Genomic DNA, 17,191 nt, shown 5'->3' with positions numbered 1-17,191 from the left:
TTGAGAGTCATGAGCAGACTGTCACATGTCCTGAAACAGGACTCATGGACCTTCAGGAGCTCTTTGGTGAGGGCTGATGCTTTGGAATGGTCACAAAATTCAGACTGACATGTGAATTTTCACCTTAGAAGCCTCTGTCAGCACCTGAGGGAAGAGCTGTGCTTTGTGTCAGTTGTGCTCATCTTCTGCTGCTTTGCAGGGGCTCAGAAAGCTCTCCAGGGAGCATCTCCTGCAGGTGGAGATGGTGCAGGGATCAGGTTAAGGATTTCCAGGTGTGGTGCCTTGTCCCACTGGTGTAGCAGCCACAGGGTGACCCCACGAGTCACTCTGGGCTGTCCTTTGCTTTGCCATCATGTCTGAATCTGTTTGTCCTTGCAAACTGTTCTGATCTCTGGATGTTTTATGAGCAACACATGAACCTCCTCATTCTTCTGGTTGAAGGAGAACAGATCATTAACACCAAATTAATTTGCTCTGTGAGAGCTGATAAAAAAGAGGGGATGGCTGAGGAGTGGGAATTAGCTGGCAGGGCAGAGGAAGGTGCCACTGATTCCAGTGTTAGCTTTGAGTGCCTGTGGGGCAGTGAGACAGGTTCTCTATGGGGAGAGCTGGAATAATTTTTTTAATGAAGAGGAAAATTGGACACAAATGCTTCTGTTTCAAGGCACTTTTGATGTTTATAGGAAACAAAAAGCATTTGGTGTTTGGGAGTAAGACTTTGGATTCTCGTGCCATCAAATGATTGTGAAGTCATTGGTAAATCATTTGAATCCATCTCTCTCTCAATTTATCAGCTGCTAAAAAGGAATTTCAGCTTAGGGTACAGTCTGTATTTTATGGAGTGCTTTCAGGTACCCTGGTGCATGATTGTGTCTAAGTGCCTGAGTGAGTGTGGGAGAATGCTAACTCCATTGCTGCTGCTTCTTTGTTCCCTGCTTGCAGATCATCATGGTGAGGCTGCAGAGGGTGACATTCCTGGCCTTGCACAACTACCTGGGGCTGACCACGGAGCTCTTCAGCTGTGTGAGTTTGGGAGGCAGGCCCTCTGCTCTCCTGGCAGGGCACACACAGGTTTTCCTTCTTCCAGAAGGTCATAAAACAAATGCTTCATACTAATTTCATAATGACAGTGCTTGAGGACTGAGGCACTTGTATAACCAGCCCATAAAACCCAGCCTACACTGATGCCTGGGGAATTGGTGGGGAGGCTTCAACTTCCCAAGTGCATCATTCCATGGTGATGAGTGTGCTCTGCTGGTGCTTCAGCACTTCTGATGTTTGCTGATGATGTCACCTCTGCCTGGAGCAGTGGGGGAAATGCTGCACCCGTGGTGGCAGAGGGTCAGGGAATGCTCAGAGTGCCAAGCTGGGAGTCCCCAGGCCCTGCTGGGATGCACTGAGGGAGCTGCAGATCCACCCTTGGGGATCTGGGGCTGATCAGCACAGGCTGAGCGGTTCCTGGGGGGTCTGTGCAGGCTCCAGGGTGTGGAAAACGTGTCAGGGAGGGGGTGGTTGATGTTTGCTTGTCCCCCCTGCTCCCAGCAGAGCCAGGGCACCCCTCTGATCTCCGTGAGCAGCATCACCGCTGGAGCGGGCAAGGCGGGGAGGAGACAGACACCCAGTGCTGTGGAGGAGGAGCGTGGAGAGAAGCTTGAAAAGTCTGGGGAAGCCCTGGAAATGGGTAATGCTTCTGGAACCATGGAGGAACTGTCCTCTGGGATCTTCTTTAGTTTTTGTACTACTCACAGGATCCCAGCCTGTGGTGTCCCCCGGGGCCTGCTCACACCCTGGTCATCCCCTGCCAGTCCTGGCATGGAACCCCAGACTGCCTTGGGATGGAAAGGACCTTGAAGCCCACCCAGTGCCACCCCTGCAGGGACACCTGCACTGTCCCAGGCAGGGACACCTCCCACTGTCCCAGGCTGCTCCAAGCCCTGTCCAGCCTGGCCTTGGGCACTGCCAGGAATCCAGGGGCAGCCACAGCTGCTCTGGGCACCCTGTGCCAGGGTCTCACTGCCCTGAACAGTAAAGAATTTCCTCCCCAAACCCAGTCTAACCCTGCCCTCCTTCAGCTGGAGGCCATTCCCCAGTGTCCTTTCACTACATTTGATCCACTGTTGATATCACTGCTATTGATCAGAGGATTTTTTATTTTATCAGAGTAGTTAAGGATTGTCTTAGATGCATTTCAGGTTTGAAGCCTTTAGCTTCAATGGGGAAATATTACTGTGCTCTTAATGATATTGAGGGATGAAGGAAAGGGGAAGAATAAGTGACTCCTCATTTTGAATGCAGAGAGAGAGTTGGGAAAATTCAGCTCTCTAGACACCAGCAGAAGAATTGCTGGATATGTGTCTTTTCAGCCTAAAGACTCAGTACTGAAGGTAAAGCCAGGAAAATAGATGGAGTTGAATTTTGCCTCTGCAGCTTGGAAAAAAAAATCATTAAATCAAAACCAGGAAAAAGATTTAATTTAATAATAAAATTAATATTTAATGTCTGTGTTTCAAAATCTTGAAGTCAGCCTTTCATAGTGGGTAGTTAAAGGTTCTTATTGTTAGTGAAATTGCTTTACTAGGGGATACCTTGTGTTTGCAACATTTGTTTTTAAATTTCAGACATGTTGAGGATTTCTGGTGCAGAAAACTCTGAGCATGTTTTCAGAAGAAGCCTTTCATCACCTCCCTATGCAGGCTCTACAGAGGCTTCTAGTAAGTAGTGCTTGGCAAAATTGTGGGGAATATGTAATTTATCTAATCATGGGGGAAGCCACATGATCTCTGGAGTGCTGGGTTAGATAATTTTCCTGTTTATGGTGGATAATCATCTTGCAGTCCTGGTCATGGTAGATAATCATCTTGCAGTGGTGCTGCTTCCTAACTTATTGGTCAAAAAATAATTTAGTAACAAATGGACTATTATCCCAGAGAGCATTCCCTTGCTGTCATTATCAGCAATGGGGAACATCGTTTGGCTACCAAGACCTGCAAATGAGGAGCTTTATTAATTGATATTACTGAAACAAACTGAATTATGATGATAGGCCATCATCTTTCACATAGAAGATGACACACGTTTCTTGCTTGGCTGATTGTCCCAAAAAGCACATTACATTGCTTTGCTGCTTTTAGAGGAATGTTCTTTAGAGAGGATAATAAAGGTGATGGATCATGGGATGCTCTGAGGAAACATTTATGAGGCTGAGCTGCTTTGATGCTGCAGTGTCATTTTGGGGAACTTCAGTTACTCCACTGTAGGCATTTTCCTCTGGGCCTGGTGTTTAGGGCAGCTTTGTGCTTCAAGGTGGAAAAACTGGAGTTCTTGTGGGAATCACAGAGCACAGGCATTTGTCTCTTTTAGATGAGTAATGAATTAACTACTGTCAGGAATCCATGCTCAGGTACTGTTAAGAGAGCAATGTTTAATCAGTGCAATAAAGGTGCCCTGGGTACTTTAGAAGATGCTTTTATTGTTCACCTTGGCTATTGACTTAGGAAAAAGGAACATACTGTGAGGGGTGGAAGGATCTGGAGACAAGGAAGAAGGAGGGAGCCAGGCTGAGGGAGCCCTGAGCACTGAGAGCTTTCCCCAGGGTAAGGTTTGTGTCACTTGTTGCTGCTACACAAAGCTGCTGGTGTGCACAGGGGAGAGCAGTGTGGAGTTCCTGCAGTTTTGACACTGGGGGCCTGATTTGTTTCCTCTTCAGTTCCTCTGGGCAAGTGTAAAGGGATCCACTTAGATTTTCATGGTTTCCATGTTACTGTCCAGAGGGGTGGATGTGATGGAGAAATAGGATTTTGGAGTAAGTGGATCATCTTTCTAAGCCAGGGAGGCAAATTAAGAGAAAATACTGACTGACCCACACAAGGCTTGGCTTGATTTTCACCTGTGTGAGGTTGTTTTACACTAGGAATTACAAAATGCATCAGCAGACTTAATTCAGTGGTAAATTAATTAATCCTTGCCCTGACCACAGCCCCTTCCCCAGGTAAATGAGGCAGTTCAGTGAGCTCTGCCTTGCAGCCCTGTGACATTTCAGGGACAGTCCCTGTGTGTTCTTAGGAGCTTTAATATGGAAGGATCCCTGCAAACCACTCAGTGGGTATCTCCATTTGTCCTTCCTTTCTCCTTCTATGTGTCATAAAAGTTATGCCAAGATACACAGAGCTTAGCAGATAGAGAGAACTAATTTTTACTGACAGAAGGAGCATATCTAATCGGGTAATTATGATTTGCCTCAGTTAACAGAGCTGATTTTTTCTCACTGTTTAGCTTGCACAGAAAGTGTCTTGATGTCTGCAATGAAAAGATCAAGATATTGCTTCAGATTCTGTTCCACTGCTTACTGTGTGTTCAGACTCCATGGAATATTGATCATGTTTATTATTAATTTAGAGAGGAGAAAATTGTTAGAGTCTACAAGTGCTGTTATGTCAACATCTCCTTGATTTGCTTGTTGTTAGAATTAATAAACACTGCTAAAAATTGCTCTGGGAGAAAACCCTTCTGCCTCAGTTGCTCCTGGGGCTGGCTGTAATCTGTTCTGGTTTTTTGTGTAGTTCTCTAGCTTGAAGCATAGCAGATGAGGGAACGGGATTCTGCCAGCTCAGGCTACTCTGCTCTGTAAGTGTAGTAACTTCGGGTGGAGAAAGACAGAATTAATTCATGGAAGCATCTGGGCTGGTGCACAGGGGACTTAGAAAGCAGAAATTAAACAGCAGGGCTTTTGGGATGTAACAACTTCACCCCTTCATTGTCCCTGCAAGTAAGTCTTCCTAACTATTTTTAAGTTAAACAGAAGTTGTCTTTCATTGTTTTGGTGTTTCTTCCCCAAAGAGTTGGAGCTGTTCCCCCACAGCCCTGACATGTGGCACTGGCAGAAGGTGGCAGGGAAAGCATCTCTACACCACCCAACCTGGCCTTGAATGTTTTCGTGTCATAGTTTTTTAACTTACAGGTGTTTCAGTAGGTGTTTTGGCTGTCCAGTCATTTTATTGCACACCTTGAAATTCTGTGGAGATTCCCTTGGTGAGCAGTGGGAAACCATGCTCTAGCTTTTTATGTATTTTCTTCCCCTGACTCATGAAATGGATTATTTGGATTTGTGAGACCATGCTCTATTTGTGAGAGGTCCTTTACAGCAAGGAATTAAAAACTTGTATCAGCTGTAGGTTTCCAGGCATTATTTATAAATCTGTTTTTATTTTTGTGGTCTGCTTTTTACAAATACTGACCTGGAAGTCAAGAGCACAAAACCCCTCTTGAACTGCAAACCTGCACCTTAAAATCTGGAATGAAAGTGTTGCTCACTGTGACCTTGACAGACACTTTATCTTTTCCTCCATCTTTGTGTAGAGGGTTGATAAAGTTTTAGTTCCATCCAGCTGGCAGCAGCCCAGTTTGTGGAGTCTCTCATTCCTTCCCTTTCACAAGGCAGGAATGCTGCCAGGGAGTGTGGCAGTTGCCATTGTATGGTGGTGTGAGGTCCCCAGGTCCAGGGGAGAGATGAGAATTTGACTCCATGTTCTCAGAAGGCTGATTTATTATTTTACGATATGATATATGAGATGATATTATATGAATGCTATATTAAAACTGTACTAAAGAAAGAGAAAGGAGACATCAGAAGGCTAAACAAGAATGAAAATGAAAGCTTGTGACTGACTCAGAGAGTCTGACACAGCTTTTGGAGATTGGTCATTAATTAAAAACAATGCACATGGAACCATTCAAAGATGCACCTGTTGGTAAATGATCTCCAGACCACATTCCCAAGCAATCAGATAATTATTGTTTTCATTCTTTTCTGAGGCCTCTCAGCTTCCCAGGAGAAGATCCTGGGCAAAGAGGATTTTTCAGAAACTGTCATGGTGACACCATTGTTTGTGCAGTGCCCATCCCAGCAGTGTGGGGATCCCCAGGCAGGATCCATCCCTCTCCTTGCCCAGCACCTCCTGCTCTCCTGGCTGGGTGTGCAGCTCATCCTGCAGCAGCTCCAGGAATCTCCCTGGGCACCAGGCAGAGCTGCTGCTTTCAGCAGACAGCAGCTTTCATCCTTAAATGCCTCCTTGTGCTCCTCTCCCTGGGTTTTTAGGGTGCAGGGCTGGGGAAATGCTTTCCCTGCCTGTGGGGCCAGAACCTGACTGGGTTGAAAATGCTCTTGGTGTGTTGGGGCTCAGGAGTTTGGTCACCCTGGGATTTGGGGGGGCAGGGAGATGGACATGGAGTCAGATCAGCTCATATGGAGCTGCTCTTTCTGCTATCCCAGTTTATTGTTTAGAGCTGATTTGGGGTCTGTAATGCTGCAGTGTGCCATTCACAGTGTCTGAAAAATCCCTTTGCTGAGGATTTCTCTCCTGGGAAGCTGCGAAGCCTCAGAGAAAAGGAAAACATTTCTTATCTCATTTGCTTCTCCTGTGCTGTGCTGATGTGGAATGTGTTTGGAGATTGTTCACCCACAGGGGATTGTTCCATTGCATTCTGCTGGGAGTTGTTTGCACTCTTTGGCCAACCAGGGCCAAGCTGGGTCAGGGCTCTGGAGAGAGTCAGGAGTTTTCATTATTATCTTTTTAGCATTCTGTCAGTGTCCTTTCTGTATTCTTTAGTTAGTGTAGTATTCTTTAATATAATATAGTATTATAAAGTAATAAATTGTCCTTCTGAGACCATGGAGTCAGATTCATCATTCCTGCCTTTGTCTGGAGGGAAGGCACATACAATAGTGCAGTGTGCAGGAAATTCAGTTAATAGCACCAACAGCAATACTATTTATTTTTATTTTATATCTTATGGCTTGTTAGTTCTGATGACAATCAGCTTTGGGTCAACTTGTTGGGTGTCTTGTTTGGAAGTTGATCATTAAATGACTTTAGTATGATCCCAGTGGCAGGTTTGATTGTTTATATTTGTAGATCACAGGATCATAGTTAAGGTTGGAAAAGGATCTTGAAGTCCAGCTGCTAGGCCAGCACCACCCTGTGTTCACCACTAAACCATGTCCCCAGGTGTCACACCCCTGTGTCCTTTGAACACTTCCAGGTCTGGTGACTCCACCCCTGCCCTGGGCAGCCTGTGCCAGTATTTTACACCCCTTTCCATGAAAGGTTTTTCCTGATATCTAATCTAAACCTCCCCTGGCAGAACTCAAAGCCATTTCCTTAAGATGACATGGAAAGTGTACTCTGAGGTAAATCTGAATATTTGTGGCAGTGGGATTCTTCCCTTGGCCTGGCTGGGGTGGGAGATAGGAGTCAAGCCCTTCAGAAATAAAAACTGTGGATTTGAAATTCAGTTTATGGAATTCAGCCCTTCATGGTAGGGTGGTATTGTCACATGGTGGCAGGTCACAATGGTGTAAATTCTGGTTCCAAAAGCCAACTTCCCAAAGCTTGGGGCAATCCTGGGCAAATTCAGGTGTGTGTCTCTTGGGAGGGACAGGTGGGGAAAGAATTCAGAATTAAAAATTTGAATTTGTTAGGTGACAGAATTTATCACTCAGGAGAGACAATTGCTTTTCCAAAGAGCCCAGCTTATTCCTGAGCAGCAATTTCTATTTATAAAAACAAAAGTGTAAGAACAATGTGGTGACTGAAGGTAAAAGGTATAAGGAAGAAAATGTAAACTTTTCTGAATAGTCTACTTTGGAGATATATTAGGCAGAGAAATAAGGTTGAAATTATTACAGAATTATTTGTTAAAGGAAATTGCAATTCCTGCATGATTCTTAAACTCATCTGCACATCTTCAGGCTGTGGGAATCTTGTTCAAGGTTTTCACATAGAAGGAGTTTCCCAGTTATGTTTTCATTATTGATGAACTCAGAGAAGTTCCTGGAGGGTGGATGAGACAGCCAAGGACCTAAAGTAATGAAGATGTATTAAAATTGGGAAGTAAGGAATGGAAGTAGTATTGACTTCAAATTTATTAATTAAATAAGTGAGAACCGAAAGGGAATTTCTTACATAACTTTCAGCACCAGAATTTGGACAAGTTGTAGAAAAGATTTGAAATTGTTGGGGACAAAATGCTTTGTGTGTAGAGACTTTTAGAAGTTACTGATCATCATTTTCTCCCTATGAAATGGCAATTTATTGGGTGCAAAAAAATTCTTGAGTTTGGTGAAAAAAATATTACTAAGAATAATTTCCTAAAAACAGTGAGGAAAATTTGATGGATTTGCCTTTTCCTGGCTTCTTCTGCTATTATTTTTACTTATATTTCTATTTTTTATTATTATTTTTAGTATTGTAATAATTGTCTGATATTCTTCCTATGTCCATCCCCTTGAGCAGAGCCTGATTTTAGGACATAGAAGGTGACCTGGATTGATAAAGAAAGGACAGCTACATCCTGAGCACTGTGACTTCCAAGGATGTAGAACTAAATAGAAAATATGCTTAATTTTTCCTAAAAGGCTTTTAAAATAAATAAGATTTCTTCAGCAGATCCCATCTTTTGTACAAACCCACCAACATCTAGAAGGAGCAACAGATGAGTTCAGAGGGTGAGCTGCTCTCACAAATGAGGAAATTGGCCCTGAAACTTAATGTGAACCCTATGAAGGATTTCAGGGATTTGTAGAGTATGGAAAATAAGAGTAGGAGCTGAAATGAACCATCAGCAGCATCACCTCAGGCAGTTTTGCAGAAAGCCATAAAAAACACCTCAAACTTTTAAGTCATCAGAGCTTCCTCTTTTCAGTGCTCTGCCCGTTCTCAGGCAGACAAAAAGCCCCACAACAAATCTCCAAATAATGACTGCACCCTGTGGCAATTCTGGGATGTGTCATACACCCAAGTTCCATGGGAGGATTTCAAGTTCCAGGTCAGAAGGTGATGCAGTGTTCACAGGGGTCCCAGGATGAGGGAAGAGACGAGAAAATTGACTCCATGTTGAGAAGGCTTGGTTTATTATTTTATGATATATATTATGTTAAAACTATACTAAAAGGATAGAAGAAAGGATTTCATCAGAAGGCTGGCTAAGAATAGAAAAAGAATGGATAACAAAGGTTTGTCTGTGACCCAGACAGTCTGGACAGCTGGGCTGGGATTGGCCATTAATTAGAAACAACCACAGAGACCAATCCCAGATCCCCCTGCTGCATCCCACAGCAGCAGAGAATCATTGTTTGCATTTTGTTCCTGAGGCCTCTCAGCTCCTCAGGAGGGAAAATCCTAAGGAAAGGATTTTTCATAGAACAGGACTGTGACAAGAAGGAGCTGGGAAATAACAGGAACATGAAGGTGCCACGTTGCTCCCCTTGGTGTGTTAGCTGCTGTTTCTGAGAAGCTGCAGTGCAGGAGGTGCTCACAGCAGGATTTCTGTGTTGCTTGCAGACAATTCCAGCGGTGCCAAGTCTGACATGGACATGGCCTACGAGAGGGCCAGGGTGCACCTGGCTCCCGAGGACGCCGCCGGCAGCCCCAGCGTGGCCAAGGTGGGTCTGCTCCTCCCCAGGGCCCTGCCTGCTTCCTGGCTCCATATTTGCTTTGTGGGATTGGTCAAAAAACTTCTAAAGTAAGTTGTAACTTGAAGTTCTTGGTCTGCTGCCTGGGATGTGAGCTGATGGCATCTTCCCATTGCCATAACCAGGTAATGAGGGTGGTGCTGGAAAATAAAACAGCTCAAGGCACATTCCCAGCAGTCCTGTTTGTGATTTGTACAAAACCCCCAGCTGGTGATACTTCCTGCCCTGCCCTTCTGCCCTTCCTCACCTCCTTCTGCTTGCAGTCATGGAAAGGTTTTCTTCCTGCCTCCAAAACGCTGCCCTTGTGGCTCTCTGTGAGTTGGGATATTTGGATTTACAAGTTTGGGTTGGAAGGCACCTCTGAAGCCCAGCTGGTCGAGTCCCCCTGCCATGGCCAGGGACACCTCTGCACCACCCAACCTGGCCTTGAATGCTTTTGTGTTATGGTTTTTTAACTTACAGGTGTTTCAGTATGTGTTAGTGGCCTTTCAGTCATTTTATTGCACACCTTGAGATTCCCTTGGTGAGCAGTGGGAAACCACTGCTCTAACTTTTTATGTATTTTCTTCCCCTGACTCATGAAATGGATTATTTGGATTTGTGAGACCATGCTCTGTTTGTGAGATTTTTATTCTTACAGCAAGGAATTAAAAACTTGTATCAGCTGCAGGTTTCCAGGCATTATTTATAAATCTGTTTTTATTTTTGTGGTCTGCTTTTTACAAATACTGACCTGGAAGTCAAGAGCACAAACCCCTCTTGAACTGCAAACCTGCACCTTAAAATCTGGAATGAAAGTGTTGCTCACTGTGACCTTGACAGACACTTTATCTTTTCCTCCATCTTTGTGTAGAGGGTTGATAAAGTTTTAGTTCCATCCAGCTGGCAGCAGCCCAGTTTGTGAAGTCTCTCATTCCTTCCCTTTCACAAGCTGTGATGAGTAACTTTGTTTGATTCAAGTGTCAGGCTGTGCAGAAAAATGCAGGGATAATGAAGTTAGGAAGCTGTTGCTTTTTTGGAAACCTAGATTTCTTTTTTTTCAGACCACCAGTTGTGGCAGGTAGAGAATGCAGACAATAAAGGCCAGTTTTGGTAGGTGCCAATCTTGATGTTTCACCTGATCCTTGCTGTGTTTCTTCTCTTTGCAGTCGATACTGAAGAAGACAGTGACAGTGACAGAAACTCCTTCAGCAGTTTTCCATTACAGTGCTGTGCAGGACTCCTGTAACAGCAAACACATCGATGCCATTGTGGAAGCAGCAAAGAAAGATCTCTCAGCCCTGATGAAACTTGATGTGAGTTATTGCAAGGGGAACTGGCTTTGCTTCTGCTTTTTATTTCCTTCTGCCAGGAACTGAAAAGTGGATTTGTCTCCTCAGTGTGCTGGAGATGGGCTGGATGTTTTACTCAAGAGCCTGTTGAAGTCATTAGAAGGGTTGAAATAAATTTGAATTATTCTGCCATTTCAACAGAGCAGGCTGGAATGCAGTGCATGAATCTCCCCTCTCTGTGCAGTTAGCCCTGCAAGCAGCACATGTGCAGTTCCTGCCACCTCATGAGTGTGGGAAGTTACTTAAAGGTCCAGGTGGTTGCTGGACCCATGAATCCTGGTGGCACTGCATCCCAGGGAGTTGTCTGGGTTTGGAATTGTCCCTGTCCATCTCCCTGCTGGGTCTGTGCCCATGGCAGGATCTGTGCCTGATCCCTGCTGAGCTCAGCCCCTGCTGAGCCCCTTGGTGGTGTAAGAAGGATTGAAAATTGTTTTCATCATTCCAGCTGCATTTCATTACAGAGGTGTGTCTGCTCATGTGGATCATCAGACAGTTTGGGAAAGCTCTGCATCTGTCTCAGTCAGCCACAGACATCCCTGGTTTGTTCCAGCCTGTTCTGCAATAATTCCAGTCTGCTGCTGCTGCCAGAGGCTGGGCACAGCTGCTGCACCTCCCCCTGCCTTCAGAGCTGTCACCAAACAACACTTGCTAGAACTGAAAAGATTTTACTTCTAGATTTTAGCATTCTCTCCTGACTTCCATAATTATTCCCCTTGCAGCTTCAAAATCCCTGTCAGGGTCTTTCAGCTCCCAGTTGTGAGACTGGGGGTGCCTGTTCCACATCCTCACTGATCTGAGGTCTCTCAGCCTGCAGGAGCCTTCCCTGCCTCATGGTGTTCATTTTCAGGATTTTTCGGGCATTTATCTCCTCATGAAAGGCTACAGACTATTTTAGAATAAATTATTGTTGCAGAAGGAATAAAGTAGGATTTCATCTGTTCTGTTCTCGATCCAACTATCAGTTCATAAGCAAAAATGCCAAGATTACTGAAGCTCCTGATTACAGCACTTTGCTGTTAGTCTAGAACAAATTTCTCAGTAATTACCAAGTAGCAGTTCAGAGATAAAATTGATTTCAACAGTGGTCTTAAAATGCAGCACCTAATAGGCAGAGTTTGTAACATGAAGATCTAAATGCTGTGAAATAAGGTAGGATTTTCAAGCACCTTAGTTTTTCACAAGCAAATTGGAATCTGGTGAGATGTGGCCAAATGTCAGAAATTGAAAGCTCAATTTTTTTTCCATATAGCAAAACAAAAGTTGATTCTTCTACAGGCAAGGCAAGAAGAATCTTCCTGTGTACAAAATATTTCTGTTCAGTACTGCTTACATGAAAGAAAATGAGTTCTTGTGAGGTCTTCTGTTAAAAAAAAAAAAAATGAGATGGAAGCATTTTAAATTGTAATTTTTCAGAGCAGCCAATCAGAGTGAATAAAATGGAGATGTTTTGAGGACAGATGGTAGCTTTGGGTTTTTTTGGTTGTTTGGTTGGTTGTTTTTTTTTCCATGTGACAGAGAGAGAGGGTAAATGTCTCTAGAAAGACAGGCATTATTTCAAATAGCCTTTAGGCATCTGACTTCAGAATTAAAATTTTCTTTTTTTCTGTTGTTTTAAGTAACTTGAATTCCTTGGATCTCTGTCCTGAATGGTTTGCAATTTCCTACAGTTTTTGAATGTTTTCAGCTTTATCTTTGGGGAGGGTTAAGCAGTGTTGCAGGGCTTCTCTTCTTTGTGAGTTACAAGGGAGTTTCCTTTGACAAAAATATTATTTGTCCCAGTTAATTATTGTTTTATTTAAATTGTTTATAACTGGTTTATATTTTCATTTCCTACCATAAACCCCTGCTAATTTGTTACCCAGAAATAACTTCTGTTGCTTCTTAAATTTACCATTGTAACCAACTTTGAGTTTCCTGCTGCAGTCATTTATTACAGTCCTGCAAAGACAGTAACTTGCTGGGAAATGGAGCTTTTTGGAGTAATTATTTCCCTTATTTTCCCTAAAAGCTCCTGGCTGGGGGCTCAGTGCAGGTTTTAGCCTAAACCCTGTAGCTGTGCAGTGCTGAATTTGGGTTTGCTGGTCTCACCCATTTGAGAGAGACAGGATGGATTTCATTTGTCATTTCTCTCCTTGTTTCCTGGGGCAGTGATTGCCCAGCCAAGGAGGAGTCCAAGGTCTGCCTGGAGGTCACTCAGTCCCTCCCATCCTGAGGCAGAATCAGATACTGCTAAGTCATTTCTGGCAGGTTTTTGGCTCAGCTGCTCTTAAAGATCTCCAATGCTGAGGCTTTCACAGCTCTGAGTGCAATCTATCCCACTACTTAAGTAGTCTTAGACATGAAGAAAATCTTGGCAGCAATTTTTTTTTTTTTTTGAGCTGATGCAGCCTGAAAATGCTCTTGCTAAGTAGAGCTCATGGGGGAGCCTGAATTCCCCTGCTGAGAGGAACTTTCAGAGTTACAACTTTGGCTTCAAGAATAGATAATACTATACAACCATAAATGTCTAAATATAGAAAAAACATTATAGAAATTAGCTGAGTTGCTATTGCTGAACTGAAATATTTTGACAGGTGCTTGTCAGGTTCTCTGCATTGGATATGTTCCCATGAAACAGATTGGCTTTAATAAAACTATTTTTGATGAAAATCAGCAGTAAGTGTAAAGAATAATTGTGATTATTTCACTTGCACTATTTCTTTTTGACCCAAAATATTCCAGCCTGGCAGAACAATTACACTGGTGGAGTGTTTACACCTCTGCTGTGCTGGCTTCCTGCTGGAATGGAGTTGATGACTGGGGTCACATTGTGCTCTGCTCTTATGCTCGATTGGTTCTTCTGTGAGTGCAGCTTTTAGTGCTTCTGCCTCTGAGGCAGAGCCTGGGCCCAGCCAAGCACCCAGGGAAGCTGTGAGAGGCAGGGCTGTGCTGCCTCTCTTCAGCCTGACCTGTGCACTCAGAACTGAGCCTTGTTTTCTGCCCCAGCCCATTCAGGGTGGTGATAAAACGTTGAATTTCTAAAGATTTATAAGAAGGCTGGAGAGGGACTGTGGGCATGGAGTGACAGGACAAGGAGGAATGGCTTTAAGCTGAAGGAGGGCAGGCTGACATTAAATATTAGGAAGAAATTCTTTATTTGAAGCATGGTGAGGCCCTGGCACAGGGTGCCCAGAGCAGCTGTGGCTGCCCCTGGATCCCTGGAAGTGTCCCAGGCCAGGCTGGACAGGGCTTGACAGCAGCCTGGGGCAGTCCCTCCCTGGACTGGATGAACTTTAAGGTCCCTTTGAAACCAAACCAGTCTGTGACTGTGATTTGCTGGTTTGAGTGAAAGTTATGCCCAAGCAAAGGTGGCCTGAGGCTTTAGGGTTTGATCCTGACTGCACACAGGACCCCAGATTGTGTGGGCAGTTCCTTGAGATGGAAAGGAAACTCTCTCTTGTTTGGGTGTCTGTTATACACTCATGGTTGTGGTGGTGAAAGCAGTATTTGGAAATTTTAGGTTCAGCCATCTCATCTCCTTGACATTGCAAGGGATTGGGGTCCAAACTGAGGGTGGCTTTTGGGAAGACCCTTTGACCCTTTCTTCCCATGTGCTTTTCAGCTGGGAGTGAAATTCCCACTGTTGTGTGCCTGAGCACAGGAGCTGAGCTTGGGGAAGCTTTTGTTGGACAGTGTGTGTGAGAATGTGCTCTGCAGGTACAGCACAGCTGAGCTGGGTGCCCAGGGCTGGCCTGGCACAGAGCCAGTGCTGGATTATCCTGTCCAGGTACTCCAGGATACAGAGAGTCTCCTCTAGTCTCACCTTCTTTGCAAGTAACTTGATGTTTCATGGTTTTCATGCTGATACAGATCTCTTTTCATTAAAGACCCTTTAAAGAGTCTGGGGGGAAATTGATGAATAGAAAATCCTTAAGAATCCAAGTGTGATCAATTCAAATGGATCATATCTTCTTTCATCTTCTGGAAGAAATATTGGGTGGGTAGAGAATGATAAAAATAGGTGCCATATTTTAAAGAGTTTCAAGTACTTGTAACGTAGTCTGAACTGTTCTTCTTACTTTATTTGGGTGGTTCCTCACATTCTGGGACCTTTACCTGTGCACAGAGCAGTAAATTGTACCTCCAACCCTTTCTTCTCCAGAATCCTGCATTGCTGAATGGCAAAGTGACATTGCATCAGGTCACTGCTGGCACTGTGCTGTCCAGGCAGGGAGATCAGGTGAGTCTGGCTGGGTCTGTGCCTCTCCAGGAGGTGTTTCTACACATTCATGGCAAATAAAACATTCCCACCTGTCCCCTCCCAAGCCACCTCTTCTGGAGCTGAACCCCCCCCAGCTCTGGATCTTCCTGCTCACAGGACTGAAGCTGCAGCACAGCCAGGGTGGGGCTCTGGGTGTTGTCAGCTCTGATGGACCTCATGGGAAGCTGTGGAGTCATCCTTCATCCTTCCTCAGGAGCTGTGGGGACTGGGAAACCTTCTCCCACACCTGCACTTTGGGCTTTGATGATGCCACTCAGTGGCAGTAAAGCCCTCATACAAAACCAGTCCAACATTACTTGTTGATAGCAAAGTGTGTTTAGGATATAACAAGCTTCATTTCTGATAATCCTGTGTAAATAGAGGAGCTTAAGCAAAGCAGATGATGGGCAGCTCCAGTTCCACTGCTGGGCTCTGCTCTGCTGACCTGCCATGGCCCTCATCCTGCAGCTGTGATTCCCCTTTATCTCCTCCTCTCCCAATTCTCTTGTTATTCCTTGATATCTCAAGATGCTGCCTTCATTTTTCATAACCACCCAAAGAGAAATGCATTTTTCAATATTGTGCCTGCTTAGTTTTAAATATTCATACCCTGCTTTTAATAATTCACTATTGTGTCTTATTTTACCACCTAATTGTTCAAAAGCTATAGGGGAGCTTTCTGGGAAACAGATTGGTCATGATAGCTCTGTCACTGGGATAATTGCTTTTAAAATCTGGGGTGGGGGATTTTTATTGAGCTCTTTTTTTATTTTCGTTTGTTTTCCCCTCCCATTTGCTCCAGGATGTCAATGTTTGCTTTGTGGTCTCTGGGATGCTCCATGTGTACCAGAGGAAGATTGACTCTGAGGAGGACACCTGCCTTTTCATCACCCACCCTGGGGAGCTGGTGGGCCAGCTTGCTGTGCTCACTGGGGAGCCCCTGATCTTCACCATCAAGGCCAACAGAGACTGCAGCTTCCTCTCCATCTCCAAGTCCCATTTCTATGAGTGAGTTCTGCCATTCAAACATATGTGTATCTGGGGTTTAAAGTAGTTTTTAGAGGTTTTTTATGACTCTTTTGAACAAAGGACCAGGGGAGTGAGTGTCGCCCTGTGCTGGGTGCTGCTGGGGGGCCACTCATCAAATCTTGGGGTTAATTTTGGGCTCCTCACTTGCAAAAAGGACATGGAAGGGCTGGAGAAATTCCAGGGAAGGGGCTGGATTCCCCAGGAGAGGCTGAGGGAGCTGGAAAGGGGCTCAGCCTGGAGCAAAGGAGGCTCAGGGGGCCCTTGTGGCTCTGCACAGCTCCTGACAGGAGGGGACAGCCGGCGGGGTCGGGCTGCGCTCCAGGGAACAGGGACAGGAGGAGAGGGAATAGCCAGGGGAGGTTCAGGTTGGATTTTTGAAAAAACTTCTTCACTGGGGGAGTGGTTGGACATCTCAACAGGCTGCTCTGGCAGTGTGGAGTCACTGTCCCTGGAGGTGTTCAAAAAATGTGTGAACACCTGAGGGGTGGCACTTTGTGGTGTGCTTTAGTGGGCCTGGAGGTATCAGTTAAAGCTTGGACCTGGTGATCTTGGAGGTCTTTTCCAGCTGGAATGATGCCATGATTTTAATCCCAGTGTTGGATGTCTGTGCTGCTGCAGGTGCATCCCACAGCAAACCATGTTTTTATGGGGTGGATTTAGGTGTGTGGGTGAGCTGTGGTCCCTCTGTCAGGTGGTTTAACTCCAGCAAGGAGCAATTCAGGGAACATGGCAATATAAAATGCCTTAGAAAAAAATCTTTGTTCAAGGCCTGTAGAGCACTTAACCTAGTGGTGTGGGAATTATGGCCCAAGTTTCATATACTTCATAATTCAAATTAAAAAGTCTGCCCAGAGCCTGCACTTTGGTGGGTTAATTGCTGCTTTGCCAGGCCCTTTGTCTTGGAATAATTATTCCTTTTTGCTGGAAAATCTCCCCAGTTCTGTTCCCAGACAGAGCCAGGGAGTTGAGTGTGTTATGAGTGATTGTTGTGGGTGTAACTGTGGGGTTTTAATGCTCACTAATAGAGCAGATTAAGGAATAATTCCCCTGGGGAAGACAGGTTCCTTCCTGGACCTTGGAAGTAGCACCTGACTTGGGACTTCATGCTGAAAAGGGAATATA

The 17,191-nt window shown here is 44.8% G+C and overlaps 1 protein-coding gene across 2 annotated transcripts in view; it reads left to right on the top strand.

Annotated features, from left to right (window-relative positions):
- The window catches only part of PNPLA7 (patatin like phospholipase domain containing 7), a 132,212-nt gene that overhangs the window by 17,224 nt on the left and 97,797 nt on the right, over positions 1-17,191 (top strand). The window contains exons 11-17 of one of the 2 annotated variants that reach the window (XM_050980884.1): positions 943-1,023; positions 1,546-1,681; positions 2,619-2,711; positions 9,339-9,439; positions 10,618-10,764; positions 14,942-15,019; positions 15,843-16,048. In XM_050980884.1, the coding sequence (XP_050836841.1) occupies positions 943-1,023; positions 1,546-1,681; positions 2,619-2,711; positions 9,339-9,439; positions 10,618-10,764; positions 14,942-15,019; positions 15,843-16,048 (842 nt within the window). Of the gene's footprint in view, positions 1-942; positions 1,024-1,542; positions 1,682-2,618; positions 2,712-9,338; positions 9,440-10,617; positions 10,765-14,941; positions 15,020-15,842; positions 16,049-17,191 lie in introns of both variants that reach the window. The other variant, XM_018917841.3, reaches the window with a different exon arrangement.

This window comes from Serinus canaria, chromosome 17 (assembly GCF_022539315.1).
Source record: "Serinus canaria isolate serCan28SL12 chromosome 17, serCan2020, whole genome shotgun sequence".
Taxonomy (NCBI): domain Eukaryota; kingdom Metazoa; phylum Chordata; class Aves; order Passeriformes; family Fringillidae; genus Serinus; species Serinus canaria.
Note: the sequence above shows the minus strand (reverse complement) of the source record. Positions and strands in the feature narration are given on the sequence as shown.